The sequence below is a fragment of the Sus scrofa genome, chromosome 9 (genome assembly GCF_000003025.6).
Source record: "Sus scrofa isolate TJ Tabasco breed Duroc chromosome 9, Sscrofa11.1, whole genome shotgun sequence".
In the NCBI taxonomy this organism is placed as follows: Eukaryota; Metazoa; Chordata; class Mammalia; order Artiodactyla; family Suidae; genus Sus; species Sus scrofa.
In genome coordinates, this window is record NC_010451.4 from 9,013,586 (window position 1) to 9,030,516 (window position 16,931).

Sequence of the window (16,931 nt, forward strand, 5' to 3'; positions counted from 1 at the left end):
TGGGGCAGAGGGAGGGGGCAGACTTTGGAGTCAGACCCTGTGGGTTCCAGTCACAGCCCCAACTCTTCCTTGAAGTTGACTCTGGGCAAGTTATGTGGGCTCTGTTTCGTGCTGGAGACAGATCGAGGTGGGGAGAGACATGAGATGTGTCTCATGTGGTCATTCAAACAGCCTTGAGCTGCAGGCCAGAGAGCCAGGTCCTAGTTCTCCTTACAGAGGTCTGAGAGAACCCTTGTGTGCAGAAACCCCGTCTGACCTCGGCCAACCTCCTAAGGCGCTTCCTGTGCTTCTTCTGTGAACTGATGCTGCAGGAGGAGAAGGCAGACAGTGGGAGTCTTCCAGGGACCAGGGCGAAGGGAAGGAGGGTGGCTGGGCCTGCCCTTGAGAGAGATACCATTGTGCCCGGTGGGGCCCCAGCCTTCCCTCACCCCCAGGCCAGCCCCAAACCACAGGCCACGTCCTGTTTCTCAGAAATACTGCCATTTCCCAGAGTCCAGGGTTCGTGGGGGGACAGGAGGGAGGTGGCTTCACCGCTGCTGGAGCAGGAGGAGGAGGAAGAGGAGGAGGAAGAGGAGGGGGAGGAGAAGGAGGGAGCCTCTCCTGGAAACCTGGAAGCCAGACTTGGCCTCACGATAGGACGATCAAGTTTGGGAGCCAGGAAGCTACCTGGGCAGGTAAGGTGGCGCAGAGGCTGTGCCCGTCCCAGCCCAGGACCTGAGCCCGCCAGCGCTCTGGGCTCCATCAGGGCCCAGAATCCCAGACCTCAGCTGGAATCCGCCCCTCTGTTTAGCAGTGTGTGACCCTGATGAGGTCACTTCCTTTCGTCGAGCCTTAGTGTCCTCAGCTCCGTGATGTGGTTGACCGTCCCCACCTCGTGGGTTGTCCTCGAGATCAGGGAGACAATGGACTTGACCGTGCGTGTGAGAGGGGATGTCTCTGCTTCATCCAGAGCCTGGACTGTGACACCAAACAGGAGAGTGGATCCCACGGGACACCCTGCTCAGTTTTGGGGGGCTCATCACAGACAGAGCTGGGCAGCCCCAGGAGACGACTCCCCCCGTCCCCCCACTCATGGGGAGACCAGCCAACCAATTAGTGGCCAAGGAACAGAGGGTTTTGACTTGCCCCAAACCTTCTCTCCCTCCATCCTCACTCCTGTTTCTTCTCCTTTTGCCTCTCCTGTGAGACCTCATCACCCAAGACTTGCTTAAATCTCTCCTGCTGGAGAAACCGCCTTTGTCCAGCTCATGTCCACTCCAGCCCCTGCCCGCCTCTCGCCTCTCCTGTACCCCCCAGGTTCTTCAAAGGCTCATATGCTCCTCAGCCCCCATATCCCGCTCCTGCCCTGCTGCTGCCCTGACATGGCCCAAGGCCATGGTCATCGGAGGCCCCCTTCCCCCACGGAGGATGCTTTCCAGGCTTCATGTGTTGGATGCTCAGTTGGTCACTCTCCTGGCTTCTTGCTCACCTCCACGTGGTTTCTCTGCTGATGCCCCAAGGTTCTATCTCTTTTCACCCTACAGTCTCTCCCAGGCCAACGTCTCCAGGCTTTAGTACCACCTGCAGGCCAACAGCTCCCCAATCCCCTCCTCTGGCCCAGCCTTCTCTCCAGACCATAATATTATACCCAAAGGGCTGGGGTCCTCCCCTGAGACTCGGCTCAGCTGAAACTCCTGGGCTCACCTCTCAGATACTACACGAGGCACCAGCTGCCCTGGGACGGCCCCCTTCTTCAGCTTGCGGGTGTTATCAGCTCCGCCTCCCCTCCCATCCCCGCCCCCCTCTCCTGCGCAGGCGCTGTCATCCCTTCCCCACATCCCACAAGCGCCCCCTACCTGGTCTCCGCCTCGCCCCTCCGCACGCCCCCCTTCACCCAGCAGCCAGGGCCAGCTTTTAAACCACAGATCTGACCAAACTACCGGACGCCTTCCAGGGCTCTCCGCTGCCCTCAGGATGATGCCAAAGCCTCTTGGCCCGGTACCAGCCTCACCTCCCTCTGCTCTTTGCCTCACATTTTATTATCCAGCAACAGGGAGCTGTCTGTGGTTTTCCCTGTAAGAAGATGCTGTTTTCCATCTTCCATGCGGCTGTCTCCTCCTGTGCCACCTCCCCTCCAACGCTTTCTTCTAACTCCTGCTCATCCTTCAGAGCCAGCTGAGGGTTCTCCACGGGGGCAGGGGCTGCGCTCCCCCAGCCCTGCTGTCACAGCTCGTGCACTCATGGTGTTGGGACGCCTCAAGACTTTGGCTCCCTAAGGACAGGCAGGGGCATCTCGGCTCCTCACACCGTGTCCGTCATCTAGTGGAGCCCAGTGGAGCCCGGAAGGTGTTTTGCGAACAGATACGGGGAAGGAGAAGACAGCTCTGAGTCCCATAGATCCCTGGGAGAGCTGCTTCGAGATTCCCGAGGCAAGCCTTGTGTTGACACACTCAGAAAAGTCTAGGCCAAAGTCAGGAGGTGCTGCAGTGCGGAATGTGCCTTACGGTGGGGAAAGATCTGGGCTGAACTTCGCAGACCTCACAAGTCCATCAGAGAAACCAGGAAGGGGATTGGCCCACAACCCCAGGAAAGGAATAAGGGGAGGTCATTCCCTGATGGCCAGCCCCGCCTCCTGTGGAGGTGATGGGGGGGGCTGGGCAGGGGGGGGGGGGGGGGGCAGGGGGGGGGGCTGGCAGGGGGGGGGGGGGCTGGGCAGGGGTGGGGGGTTGGGGTGGCAGGGAAGCTCCACTGAGGAGGAGGGCTGGGCTGAAGGATGACCCGTTACACATGGGTGTGGCTGATTCCTGTGCTTTGAGCATCCCGACGTCCAAGTGAACCATGCTGAGCAAGCTGGAATGATGAGTCTGGGAGGGAGAGGCGGAGGCCAGGAGGGGCTGGAGGTCTTTTGACACGGAGGATGAGGAGGAGAGTCTTAAACCAGGCCCCTGGGAGACTCTTAAACCAGGCCCCTGAGAGCTGGCAGGGGGAGTCTGGGGAGGGCGCTGCCAATGCCCACTCAGCGAAGGGGGCATTGGGAGACCGCTTCGTCAACTTTCCAGACCTCAGACGCCCGGGGACCAGACTAGGGCTCAGAGCAGGGCCCTCTAAGTGGCTGCAGGTGGCAGAATCCAGCCAACAGGCCACGTGACACCATCTCTCCATGGTGTGCCACCAGCCTTGGCACTCAGATTGCCGAGGGGACTGTGGGATGACGGAGGCCGACGTACTGGGGAGAGCGCACGGGTGCGAGAGTCGGTAGGTCTGAGTTCTGGCCCTGGCTTCATCACGCCTCACGGCGAGGCTGTGGGAAGACACTGGCCGATTCTGAACCTCTGTTTTCTCCTCTAAAATGGGGGGAATGCCCACACCATTCACCTTAAGTAGACTCGTGGGGCATTAAAATGCCTTTGCAATGGCAGGGAATTGTACATGTGGGCAGGATAAATTATTGTTGTTGTCTCTACTTGTGACTGTTAGGCCTTCTTCCCGGGCAGGGCAGAAGGCCTAACAAGGTTGGCAGGGGTTGGCAATCTGACTGCCGAGTCTTGGAAATCCTCTGAGGTGAGAATATTTGGGTTTATAACATTGGTCACGGTGGAACGCGGAGGAGTGTTAGCTTGGAGCGAGAGCCCTGGCATCCAGTTCCCAACCGGCTACCACCCTGCTCTGTGGCTTCAGGCAAATTACTGCTCCTCCCCAAACTCAGCGTCTTCATTGCAAAGTGGAGCCGACAGTCACAAGGCTCCCTGGAATATCTGCAGGGATTCGAGGCTCCCCACGCCCCCTCTGCTGGCTCCCGAGACCGTCCCCTGGCTGGGCTCAGTGCCATAGAGCCATGGCACGGGGGCTGCCCACAAAGGCAAGAGGCGCTGTGGCTGGAGGCGGGGGACAGCAGCAGCCCAGGGCGGGGGAGAGGCCACGACGGCAGATGAGGGCCTGGGTCAGAGGCCGGGGACCCAGCCCCGGCTCTGGTCCCACCTCAGCACAAGGACAGGGGCCAGGCTCTGTCCCCTGCTGCCTCCGTTTCCAGCCCTGAAGGTGGGAGTGACCAGGCCCGCCTCGCAGTCCCTGTGAGAACACGTGGAGGCCGGATGCGGACTCAGCAGGCAGAGTCGAGGGGTAATGCAACTACACTTATTTATTAATATATAACAACAAAAATGACAAAGCTCATATCTGCAGCTGTTCAGGTCTTTGTTATAAGGTCTTGGTCTCTTTGTCTGGACTGGCCGTGACCTTCAGCTCCGGGGTCTGGGCTAGGAAGACGTTCCAGTGACCTGTATGCACAAAAGAGGAAGAGGTGTGTGCATGTAGGGGGGTGTATGTGCTGTGTGTGTGTGTGTGTACACTTGGGCACAACAGAGGAGAGTGACTGGCGTGGGGAAAACTTGGGACAAGGTTTGTGCAGCCCGGGTTTGCAGCCGCAGGGAGGAAAGAGGTGAGGACCCCAACATACCCCCACATCCCAGAAGGTTCTGGCACGGACCCCACCTTCGTCCAGCCAGCGTTTGGGGGCTGGGCTGGCTTCCTGACACCTGGCGGTGACCCTCCCGCCTGTGACTCCCTCTCCCCACCTGCAGACACCTGCGTGCTGCTTTCTCAGTGTGGCACGGAGCACAGGGAGGGCGTTGGAAGGAGCGTGGTTAGAGGTTTCAGTGGGAGAGGTTCCAGCAGGAAGGGATAGGCAGCACCAGGATTTAGGGGCTCGGACCTCCCCCTTCCACAGCCCTGCCCCCCTCGCCCCCAAGACCGAGTCCAGCTGGCTCTGCTTCACCTCCCCGCTCCCAGGCTCCCGAGCGCCTGAGTTGGGAAATCTCTGGCCCAGACGCCCACTGGATTCCTGTGCCGGGAACTGACGTCCGTGCCGACAGCCCCCCTCCCGGCACCAGCGGCCTGGAACTCCCAGGAGGCCCCAGCCTCTAGCCCCGCTCTCTTCCCAGGCCCCCGTCCTCAGCCCGGGGTCCCACCTTCGTGGGTGCCAGTGAGCAGCCGGAAGTTCTGTGCCTCCTTCTGGAAGTCTTGCTTCCTGACTTTCTTGATCTGAATCAAGTGGAAGATTCCTGAGGGCAGAGACGAGGGTGTGAGCAGGAGAGGCGGGGGTGGGGGGGTATGGTCCGCGAACCGGGGGCCTTAGGCCTGGGACAGACCCGGCCCCCTCCCTCCCTCCCCTCCCCCACTCCGATCAGCTACCAAAGCCTGTGGACTCAAATTGCCACGTATTTTGAACCTGCCCGCCCCTCCCCACTGGCACCCTCCCCCTGGGGACCCCATCACGTCTTGCCTGGGTCCCTACACCAACCTCCTGACCCCTTTAGCTCCCTCTCATCTGTGATCCCGACTCCACGTGGGCCTTTGAGAACAGGCACGTGACCCTTCATTCTCCTTCTGTGACCCTGCTCCTGACACCACCCTGCTCTCACGCCAGTCACTTGTCCACAGCAAGAAGGGGAAGGAGGTACAGCAGGATGAAGGATGGAAGAAAAGCCGGGCCCGTAGGGATGGGGCAAGCTTTTCTCTGGATGTGTGATAAAAATCAGTAGTGATTTGCTTCAGACACCAAAGCACAGCAGGTGTCAGGATCGCAGGCGCCCCCCTTCAGCGCAAGGCTCAGTTCACCCCACGGCTCTGAGTGGCCTTGCCTGTGCTCTGGCCCTAACCAGCCCCTGAGGACTGTATGCCCCACCCCCCACCAGAACACCATCGGCTCTGGCCACCAGGTCAGCCCGACTCGTGCTCCCTGTCTCAGCTGGGAGGTCTTCCCAAATACTTAGAATGTCCTCCAGAGGGTCCCTGTTTCTGTTTTCTATGTTTTGTGCTGTCATTGCGTCTGTTCTTGCCTCCCCATCAGACCGGCACACGTGGAGGGCTTCCTTTCCGGTGTCCCTGAGCCTGGCCCCCACTGGACACGCTGAATGAAGGAATGAGTGAATCCCTGGGTGAATGGGGGGGGGGTGAATGAGCAACTATGTGCACCCGGTCTAGGCCAGGCCCTGACGGGGATGAGGTATTAGCTGGATCTCCTGATGTCTGCATCCCTGGGGAGCTGGCCAGGGGCACCGCACATGACCCTGAGGCCCTGAATACATGGGCTGTGAGGTCGCACCAGCTGTTACCACGGGGTCCGTGGCCAGAAAGAACAGAAGGGACAGCAAGGCCTCAGCTCGGCCAGCACTGCACTTAAGAAAAGCAAGAACTGGGCTTCCTTATGGGAATCTGAGTGGGATCCCACCGAGGGGAACAGACAGCACAGGTCCTGGCACGGAGGTCCAGACAGCTGGGGATGCCCAGCACTGCTTGCAGGCCCCCGGCCCCGATGCCAAGGACCAGAATAGGAGAGGGACGCACTCCATCACACACAGGAGAGGGCGACAGGCCCTTGTGCCCCAGGCCGGCCACTGCACAAATCCCTACATACAACCTGGAGAGGTGACGGGGGTAAGGGCAGTTCCCCACGTGGTGGCCAAAAAGCACGATGGAAAGTTCTGGGTTCTTGGGCCTGGAATCCAGAGCTTGTCTGAGGCTCATGGTTGTGCCTCTTGCTCTTTGAAAGGTGTGCCAGGCCTGAGTGGTTGGGCTCTGTGTGTCCTGGGCAGAGGGGACAGGGGTGGGTGAGGTCCAAGAGACAGGACAGGCTCGGCATACGGCAAAGAGCCCTCCCTGGCAGGAGTTGTTCCCAGAATGGTCAGTGAACCGTCTGGACGACTGCAGGTGGGGTGGGGGGTGCCGTCGGGCTAGAGACCGCCGGGGAGGCTGCGGGGGGCTTCCTTCCTGGGCACGGGTAGGAATCGAGACCCACATGGTCACTTCTACTCTGAAATTCTAGAATCGATAAAGCCCTTTATCCTACGCCGACTCTCTGCCCAGAGTCTGGGGCCGGGGGTGGCCCCATCGTGGGGCGGCCTCGCTTAGCCCAGCTTCCCGCAGCCACCTGCTCACCGTCTCCAGGCCAGTTCTCTTCCGCTCCCGGGCCCCAGGTGCTCTGTCCACTTGTCTGGGGTGAGGAAACAAAGGTTTCCCACTGACAGTTGGACCTTGGAGAGTTTTTGACTCCCGCAGTCCGAGATACAGAGATAACGGGGAGGCTGATGAAGCATTTCAGCCACTTCGGGGCTCAGGAGGCGGTGGGTGGGGAGGCATTTGCTAGTGACAGGATGGCAGGGCCTGGCTTTGTCAGGTGGAAGGGCCCTCCCCATCTGGTCCCTTTTGCTGGGCCCGTGGTGATGAGATTTGGCCTTGAGCTGTGACGCCTCCCTCTCCGCCGTCCCGGACCTTCCTCAGGCCCCTTCCTTAAAAACAGGTCACCTTTGTGGAGGCGGCTCTGGGGCCAGTGAGACCTGGGTTTGAATCATTGCTTCACTGCTTACACTGTGTGACTTTTGAGCAAGTCATTTTACCTCTCGGACTCAGTTTGTTTATCTGCAAAATGGGGCATCCACACATACCCCCCCGCCCCGGGTTCCTACGTGGGTGAGTGGAAGCACACGATACACAGCGCCTGCTACACACCAGTCACAGGGCACCAGGCATATAAGCTCCGGCTCTAGAGCCAGAGCTGGAGGCTGTCGCCCCAGCCTTGCCCTTCTAAATCCTGCCCAGCCCAGGCCCGTCCTCCACCAAGCCCTCCCTAATGAGCTCCTGCTGCGTCCAGGGCACAGAGCCCTGCGGCCCCAAGGCCAGAGGCTGAGCCTGTTGCTCTCTGTGCCCCTAGGGAAGGAGCAGGCAGCAGGAACATGCAGCCCCACCTGAGCAGGGACTGACAGAGTCTCAAGGCTCAAAATAATCATGAGAGTTTCTGAACCTCCTCCTTGGCCACGGGCAGAATCCCTCGCAGCAGGAAGCCCTAAGGGTGAGAAGGCGCTCCTCTCATTGACTGAAACCTGCTTCTCTGCATTTCTAGCTGACGATGAGGTGGGTGAGAACAAGGCTCATATTTTTAGCACCTGCTGGAGGGGCGGTCCCTACATTCCTGAATTTCATCCTCCAAAACCCATCTGCCCGCCCCACACCCCCTTAACAGAAGAGAAATCTGAGGCCCAGAGAAGTCAAGTGATTGCCCAGGGGTCACATAGCGAAGAAATGGCAGAGCCGGGATTCAAACCCGGGTCTGTCTGATGCCAAAGTCCCTGCTTGTTGTTCTGACCCTTGCGGTCACTCAGAACACAACCGCTCCCTGTGCCGGGGGCAGCCCTGCAGAGCCAGGAAGCCAGCGGTCCTGTCCCCCTGAGTCTCCTCTTCTCCAAGCTGAACAGCTCCGCTGTCTTCGTCCATTCCTCCTACGACAGGGGGCAGAGCAGAGCCGGGAAAGAGCCGCATCTGACGTCACAAGACCTGGGCTCTAGCCCCCGTCCTCCACTTACTGGCTGTGTGGCCTTGGGCCAGGCACTTCACCTCTCTGAGCCTCAGTTTCCTCATCTGTAAAATGGGGATAATAATACCTAACTCTCAGGATCGTTGAGGATCAAATGAGATCATGAATGCGAAAGCCCTCTGTAAGCTCCAGAGTGCTTCCCACATTGGCTGTTACTAGCATTTCAGCATTTTAATTATCATCCCCGCTTCCACTGCCCCCCCCATGCCCACCCACCTCCCCTCCCCGCTGCCAGCCAAACACCTCGGTAGAGAAAAGTGACCTTCGAACGAATTCCCATTTAAAGGGCTTAATGTGTTTTACTCTCCCTGGGGGACTTTCTGTTTTACAAGAAAACCCTCAGCCATCCCCTCATCGGTGAAAACTCTGACCTTCTGTTGGTGGCAGGAGCAGCCTGTTGGATAGGGTGCGTTTCTCATAGGAGGTGAAACATATTCGGATGTGGACTTACCTTGGAGGGATAGAGTCCACCATCTAGAAAAGGCTGAGTAAGACTCGCCTTGAGGCCTTGGGGACCCCGCGAGGGCCCTCCTGCCTGAAAAGACCTCTCCTCCCAGGCTGCTGAAATTCTGCCAGTAGGCAGGCAGCTCTTTCCTTTCTCAGGGCTGGGGTTGCGCCGACCGGCTCCTCGCAAAGTGTAACAACCCCTCTCCCCCAGGAGAGGGAGCCCTTCAAGGCCCTGGCATCTCAGAGTGGGGGAGCTGATGAGAGCTGTCAGAATCACCTCCCTCTCTCTCTCGGAGTCTGGGACTCAAAGCTGGAAGGTGGCCCGAGGCAGGTCTTCCTGGGCCAGAGACCCTTCAGCGAAAATCCCCTAATGCCTTAGGGGCCTGGGGCAGAGGAAGGGGCACAGGCCGGAGTGAGAGTGGGCCACTGCTCACCTTTTACCAGCTTCCAGAGGTAGATCTCCACCTGCTCGGAGGCTTCACGCTCCAGGGCAAAGCGACGCAGGTTGTCCGGGCTCGGGGACACCGACGTGTGGACGAGGACTCGGCCTGGCGCCTTCGGACACCTGGTGGTGCTGACCTCACTGGGGCCAGGGTCGGCCTTGTCCTCTGGGAGAGACAGGGAGCTGGTGAATGCTCTGTCTCCCCACCCCTGGTAGGCCAGGAAGGGGGGCCACTGGTCTGACATCCCCCTCACATCTCTAGGGTCCTGGGGAAGGTTCTGTTGTCCCTGGGAAGAGGAGGAGGTCTCTGGGGAAGAGAGAGGGGGGCCTCTCCCCCATTCACCTCCCATTGATATTAGCATGTCAGGAAAACGTCTTACCTTCCACCTCCTCCAGGCAGCCCACCTGGAACAGCTTAGCCCACCCTATTTCCTCCTGCGCAGAGCTCGTCAAACCCTTCTTGCTTATGCCTCTCACTCATGCCCTCAATCCCACGCTGCCTTGCATTGTCCTGTAATCGTTTCGCTTGGGTACGTTTTTTCTTTATAAAATAAACCCATAGGGGAGTTCCCGTTGTGGCACAGCAGAAGTGAATCTGACCAGGATCCATGAGGATGTAGGTTCGATCCCTGGCCTCGCTCATTGGGTTAGGGATCCAGCATTACCGTGAGCTGTGGCGGGGTTTGCAGACTTGGCTCGGATCTGATGTTGCTGTGGCTATGGTGTAGGCCAGCGGCTACAGCTCTGATTCGACCCCTAGCCTGGGAACCTCCATATGCCACGGGCACGGCCCTAAAAAGCGAAAGCTAAAACTAAAAAATAAAAATAAAACAAACCCACAGGGTAAAGGGCAGGGATCAGGGCCTCCAAGTCTTTTGAGTCACTGGCACCGACAAACACAGACTCTCAGTGAACACCCATGAAAGGTGTGGGGTGTTGCTGATGCAGTGCTGATGACTGATGACGGGTGTGAGACGGGAGAGGTGGTGGCGAGCGTGACTAGTGGTGGTGGTCGGGATGCTCGGGTGGGCATGGGGGTGGCGATGATGAGGGGATGATCATAAGGTTTGGGTACCAAACCGGATCCGATCCTAAAGCCCCGACATGCTGGAATTCCAAGGACATTGCCCAGAACTTTCCATGTGCCAATATCCCCTGACTGTTTTCCAGGGACTGAAGGACCAAGTCCCAACGCATCTCCCGCCTTCTAGACTCTCAGTGGTTGGGAAGCCCTTTGAGACGGCCGGTTAAGGGCCGCAAGGCTACCGTCCCATGATCTGCAAGGGGCAGTGGAGTGGGGTCTGGGGATGGAAGCCAAGAGCAGGTGCGTTTGTAAGGGAGCCCAGCGGCGAGCCGCAGCCATTCCCAGAGAGAACTCAGACTGAACCCCCGTCCCGTCACGCCTCCTCCCTAACCCCGTCCCTACTGTGTATGACTATAAGTAATCGTTATTCTTTCTGTCTGGGTTTCGGCTCGCAATTCATAAAGCATTTTCATCAGCCCTATGTGTAGGGCTCAGAAAGGTAAATAACCTATCTTGGCCTAAAACAGGCACTCAGGCAGGTGAATCAGGAAGCGGGCTCATGCAAACGCCCGGCTCCTGACCCTGAATCCTGGGGCAGATGGTGACTGCGTGATCTTAACCACGCAGCTCTCTCATCTGCAGGATGACTGAGCTCTGAGAATTATTTATTTTTGTCTTTTGTCTTTTTTTTGTTGTTGTTGTTGTTGCTATTTCTTGGGCCGCTCCTGTGGCATATGGAGGTTCCCAGGCTAGGGGCTGAATCGGAGCTGTAGCCACCGGCCTACGCCAGAGCCACAGCAACGCGGGATCCGAGCCACGTCTGCAACCTACACCACAGCTCACGGCAACGCCGGATCGTTAACCCACTGAGCAAGGGCAGGGACCGAACCCGCAACCTCATGGTTCCTCGTCGGATTCATTAACCACTGCGCCATGACGGGAACTCCCTGAGCTCTGAGAATTAAATGCACCGTGTGGAACCAGAGCACAGAACAGCCCTGGGCACCTCGGAGGCACTCGGTTTGTGTTGCCTTCCTCTTTTTCTTCTCCGTCCCCTCCTTTCAGTCTGGCCACAACCCTGCCGTCCTTCTGGGCTCAAGGGGATGGGCCCAGCCCCTCAGAGCAGCTACTGTTGATAGTCACAGGCTGTTCTTCTCAATGAGATGCTCTGATGTTTTCTTCTGCACATGTTGATCCTAGAGCCACATGACATCGTTGAAAGAATTCAGCCGGCAAGTCTGGAAGCCTGACTTCCTAAAAGCTTCTCAAAGCTCAGCCCACCCTCTTTCTTCCCAACCATAGTTTTTAAAACTTTTTTTTTTTTTTTTTTGCTTTTTAGGGCCGTACTCGTGGCACATGGAGGTTCCCAGGCTAGGGGTCCAATCGGAGCTGTAGCCACTGGCCTACACCACAGCCACAGCCATGCAGGATCTGAGCCGCGTCTGTGACCTACACCACAGCTCACAGCAATTCCGGATCCTTAACCCACTGAGCGAGGCCAGGGATCAAACCCTCAACCTCAGGGTTCCTAGTCGGATTGGTTTCCGCTGAGCCACGATGGGAACTCTGCTTTTAAAGCCTTCTCGCTAATGCCCTTGAACCCACGCTGTCCTGCCTTGCCTGTAACCGCTCTCTTGGGTGTATTTTCTCCCTAAAATAGACCCATAAGGTCAAGGGAAGGGATCAGGCCCCCCGGTCTTTGGGGTCACTCACACCAGCAAGCACAGGCTCTCAATAAACACACACGGAATGGGAGGTTTCAGAGGGGTCGAGGTGATAATGGCAGCAATGATGAATGTGACACGGGAGAGGTTCTAGAAGCCTGAGCTGTAGTTCCAGCTCCCCTGCTCCTTTGCTGTGTGACTTCGGAAAAGTCCCCTCCCCTCTCTGGCTCTCAGCTTTCCCATGTGTTGATAAGGACTGAAGGAAGATGACAGGGGTCAAGGGCATTGTCTGTGGAAGAAGACAGACCAGGGTTCAAATCCCATCTCTGTCACTTACAGCTTCAGGACCTGGGACAAGGTATTTATTTTCCTATCCTGTGAAATGGACACAAAGATGCCTGTCCTGTCCACTGTGGTGAAGATTACTCAGACTCACGCAAAATACCTTCCTGGCCATTCCTCTTCAAAGTCCTAACAACCTAGATTTCGTGACTTCCCAGAACCCAGGACATTATTTGACTCTGCAAGTGTCTGAGAGCCTCCGAATCTGTAGCCTTAGGTGGTTCCATGAGTCTAATGTTTTACCAGTTGGGCATTTCCCGTTGCTGCGCTTCTCACGTCCTGTGCATCTGAAAACCCTCATCCTGTGAAACCCTCTGAGTCTGTGCCCCGACCCTGTGAGACATGTCCCAAGTGCCTGCGCCCTGGGGAGAGAGACCCAGGGCTGACTCCACCAGCGCCTTCCCGCCCCCAGGCGTTCCTTGTACCTGGACAAATCTTGCAGCACTTCCCAGCCACTTTCTCGGGGCGATGGCAGGGGTACTCGGTGGGGCAGGTCACACGCTGGCAGTCCTGGCGGCCGTCCTGACAGGTGCACAGGATGCAGGGCAGGGGTCCGAAGGAGCGGAAGGCTGGGTGCCACACCTCCCCATGGGAGTATGTCTTCCCGCCGTGCACACAGGCTGGGCCAGGGAGGGCGGGAAGGGAGGAGGCTGAGTGCCTTGGACTCGGGCCAGAGTCCAGTAATGGGGGGGCGGTTAAGACCTCGGGGCACCCCTGTGCCACCTGTCTAGCCCTCCACACAGCCTGCAAAGTGGAGTCAGGGAATAACCCAGCCCCCTGTCCCTGGCACCCCACATCTCAGCACTCAGGGCCCAGTAAGTTCTTGCTGAAGATGGAGCGTCTTCACCTGCCCTTCACGGGCACCTCTGATGGGGCAGGTGGGGGATGGCCTGACGTAGGAGACTCATGATCAAGGGCTGTCACCACCTGGCCATGCCAGCTCTGGCAGGTCCCTTCCCCTTTCTCAGCCTGGTGTCCAGTCTGTACAGAGGGGCTGGACGGAGGCATCTGCAGCTCCTCCCGCTGCCCCAGTTAGGGGTGCCCTGCTCTGAGGCCTCCTTCCTTCCCCTCTGCTGCCATAATCGTCTGCTTGGCCCCCTTCTCTGCTCCATCCCGATGGTCCCTGCAGCCCAGCTCCACAACCTCCTTCTTGCATCAAAAATTCCCCCAGCACATCCCGAGAGTGTAATTGACACACGTGTCTGTCTCCCCCGTGAGCCTATGAGCCCCTTGAGGACAGGGGCCGTGTCCATCTCCCTGTCCTGCGCCCCTAAATTCCCAGCAAAGACATGACAGGTGCTCCAAAAAAAATACCATTACGTGACCTGTAGTCCTGGTTCCAGGACTGCTGTCTCTGACTCAATACTCTGAACCTCGGTGTCCTCACCTGTCAAGTGGGGGTTTAGACCTGCCGTTCCGCGGGTCTACACGAGTTGGGGTTGGGGAACCTCTGGGTGGGGGTGCAGGGATGATGGGAGACGGGAGCAGTCAGGGCCCCACTTCCCACCTCCGGGGTCGGCGGAGGTTCCAATCCCCACCTTTCTTATGCTTCTCCTTCAGGACAATCTTGACCGTTGTGCTGCCGGCCTCCTTTGGCCGGAAGTGGCGAGGGATGAAGCCCAGAGGGGCGCTGGGGCCAGTGGGGGTTGGGGTGCCCAGGCCCGTCTTCCTCCCGCCGTCCCCGGAACACGGATCCTGGGAGTGTCTCTGCAAAGGGCGGGAAGGACGGAGACCGCTGACGGGCCGCTGCCCGTGGAGGGGCAGCTGGACAGAGGCTGCAGCCAGAGGCCAGGCAAGCGGGGACACAGGGTCTGGGTGGAAAGACGGACTGAATGGCGTCAAAGATGTTCCCAGACCATGGATCTTTGAACATTCTCAGAGGATGGCAGTTTGGAAATCCAGGCTCCACTGCCGGCAGGGCCAGAGCCACGGGGCTCAGGGGGTCAGGAGGGGCTGGCATCTTGATCTGGGGGTGTAAGTGATCGGGGGCCTGGAGAACTTAATAGTTAAGAAATGGAAGGTGAGAATGTCGTGAGGATGAGAGCCAGGAAATTCTTCTTTGTCTGAGAAGATTTAGGTGATGGAACGGGGATGAGCTTTGAAGATCCCTCCCGGCTCCAGAATCCCACAGGGCAGGTGGACCAGAGCAGGGCCTGGCCAGCGATGATGGGCGGGGGGGCCCCCTTTCCTGAGCCCCTGGAGTCCAACATCCCGAGACCCCGCCCTTGCCGATCAGGTCTTGGGAGGGCGGGCGGTGAGAGCAAAGGCTGGGTGCGAGGGCAGCCCTGCCCAGAAATTGGAGATTTGGGGGCTCAGGCTGTGGGAGAGGAGTGGGTGGGCCGAGGGCGAGGGGCAGAGCTTATCACCCACCCGCTGACCCTGAGTCACTCATGTTCCTTCTGCAGCCCCTTCCTGGCCGCAGGTCTCTAAGTCAGTCCTTTGCTGGCTGGACAGGAGCTCCCAGACTGAAAACTGTGTCCCAGGCCCCAGCACAGGCACCTAGACGGCTCCCAGGAAATGCTTGTCACGTGGAAAAGAGGCAAAAAGCCTGGAAGCAGTGCCGGGACCCCATATGGTGCCTTGGCCGCGTTATCCAGCAAGTCAGTAGGTAGCTGTTCAGGGCCTGGAACTGAGCCTGTGGGTTTCACTTGGCTGCCTCTTGCGGGGGAGGATGGGCGGGAAGGGGGGTGACATGGTCGAAGTCCCACGAGAGAAGGTGCAGCCTGGGAAGCGGGGATGGGCGGGCAGAGGAGACGGGGGCGCCTCAGTTCAGAGACGCAGCCCGGATGGCGGCCTGGGGTGTGAATCAGTGTGTGAGCTCCCTCTCCCACCTCTTTCCTCTCCACCCAGAGAGAGAGCCGGGCAGCTTAGCCTGCCTCCACTCTAGACCAAGACTGAGAGGGGCCAAGTCAGAGGCGGCAGTAGAGATAACCAGACACCTGGCACCTCAGGAGCTGGCTGCAGGAGGTTGGCTCCAGTCAGGGCCACTGTCTCGGGGGATGCTCCCTGCTGGTGTCCTGAATAAGGACAGATATAGATTCTGGCTGGAACAGTCTGAGAGTCTCCCAGGAGGGGAATCAGGACGCTCGGGCCCTGCTCCAGCCCTGTGTGGCGCGTTTCCTCAGACCCCTCCTGCCCCAGCAGCCAAGGTGGGAGCCGAGATGGAAGCCCAAGGACGGGGCCTGGAGCGTGGTGCGGGCTGATGAGGCCAGCCCAGGGGACAAGCGAGGAATGAGGACAGTAACTGGTGGCGCCTGCGCCACGGCCGGGGAGATTTAGGCCCTGAAACCAGCCCCCTCCCCGCCTCTCCCCACCCTCCCTGTAAAGCTGTGCACTTACCGCCCCAGGGTGAGGCTCCGTGGTGTCTTCTTCCGAGGATTTCTCACCTGACCCGTCTGGAAAGCCCAGAGGAAATTCGGGTCGCCTCTGGCTCTCAGCCTTGCCAGCCAGAGCCCCGCATGCCCCGCCTCTGGGTCCCTGCACGCCTCTGGCTCTGGGTCCCTGCACACCCCCGCCTCTAAGCTCTGCCCTTTCAAGGCCTAGTGCTACTTCTGCAGCTCGTTCACACCAGGCGGACCCTTTGCCCGGTGGGGACTTACCCCCACGTCTCATTACAGCCTCTCCTCACCCTGGCATTGATAAGACCCTGCCATTGAGCCACTGCCTCAGTCCCCACACTGGCCTCCTGGTCGCCCTGAAGCCTGAGCTGCTCATGGGCCAGAGCCTCTTGCTCAGGGCTCGTCCTGAATGGCCCAAGGGCTCCGAGCCCCACCCCCACCCCCCGCCTGCTTGGCAGCCTCTCTGCCCAGCCACACCTGAAGCAACAGACTTGGTCTACACTCTGCAGCCCCAGCACTGCTCTCCAGCCCTCCGCCCCTCCAGCTGCAACAGCCGAGGAGTCCTCCATCCCCCCCCGCCGGGCACACCAGCACACGAAACCCTCTGAGCCTCTCGGCCCCCTACAGCCCGGAGTGCAGTTCTCCCCCGCTCACCCTTGCCTCACATGTAGTCTGGCTGCCACCGAGCATTCCGGGTCCAAGGACCCAGAACACTGGAATTAGACATCACCAAGGCCAAGTGCTCAGTGCACACACGGCACAGCCGAGGCCCAGAGACGGGACGGATTCTGCAGGAATTAGCTGGAAGAACAGGACTAAACTGGGATCGCCCGGCTCCTTGTCCAAGGCCAACATCTGGGGAAGCTTCTACAGGGGAGTGTTCCCCTCCCCGAGTCCTTCCTCCTCCAGGAAGCATTCCTGGACTACAGGGAGCGGTCAGACCATCTGTGCACTTCATTCTGCCCAAGCTGCTTGCCCTGCACTAGCCTCTCTCTGTTCTATGCAGAAATGCTGCCTGGTTCTGCTTGACACAGGGGCTCTGGCAGGTGAACCCAGGCCTGTGCCCAGCTCCACCATGAAGAAGACGGGAGGAGACAGGGTCCTTGCCTGTGCAGATCCCCTCTCCTGGGCCTCATCTGAGCCTCTCAGTCTCATCTGATTGCAGGGGCTTTGTGCCCTTGTCGCAGGCCCTGCAGCAGCTGCCCCTCCTCAGGGCTCCAGCCGACTTTGCTCAGACTCTACCTGCCAGCAGCACCCTCCCTCCCTGTCTCTGCCCACTCCTTACCCTGCTCCCTGGCCAGCCTGGCAGCACAGGGGAGCAGGAAGG

At 59.0% G+C, this 16,931-nt stretch overlaps 1 protein-coding gene across 2 annotated transcripts in view; it reads right to left on the bottom strand.

The window, feature by feature from the left end:
* Window positions 4,106-16,931, bottom strand: part of CHRDL2 (chordin like 2) — a 35,837-nt gene continuing 23,011 nt past the window's right edge. The window contains exons 6-12 of one of the 2 annotated variants that reach the window (XM_003482562.4): window positions 15,606-15,661; window positions 13,805-13,973; window positions 12,692-12,886; window positions 9,229-9,402; window positions 8,337-8,391; window positions 4,947-5,039; window positions 4,106-4,256 (exon numbers count right to left, since the gene is read on the bottom strand). In XM_003482562.4, coding sequence (XP_003482610.2) covers window positions 4,166-4,256; window positions 4,947-5,039; window positions 8,337-8,391; window positions 9,229-9,402; window positions 12,692-12,886; window positions 13,805-13,973; window positions 15,606-15,661 — 833 coding nt within the window. In that variant the 3' untranslated portion in view covers window positions 4,106-4,165. The remainder of the gene's footprint in view (window positions 4,257-4,946; window positions 5,040-8,336; window positions 8,392-9,228; window positions 9,403-12,691; window positions 12,887-13,804; window positions 13,974-15,605; window positions 15,662-16,931) is intronic. The other variant, XM_005667124.3, reaches the window with a different exon arrangement.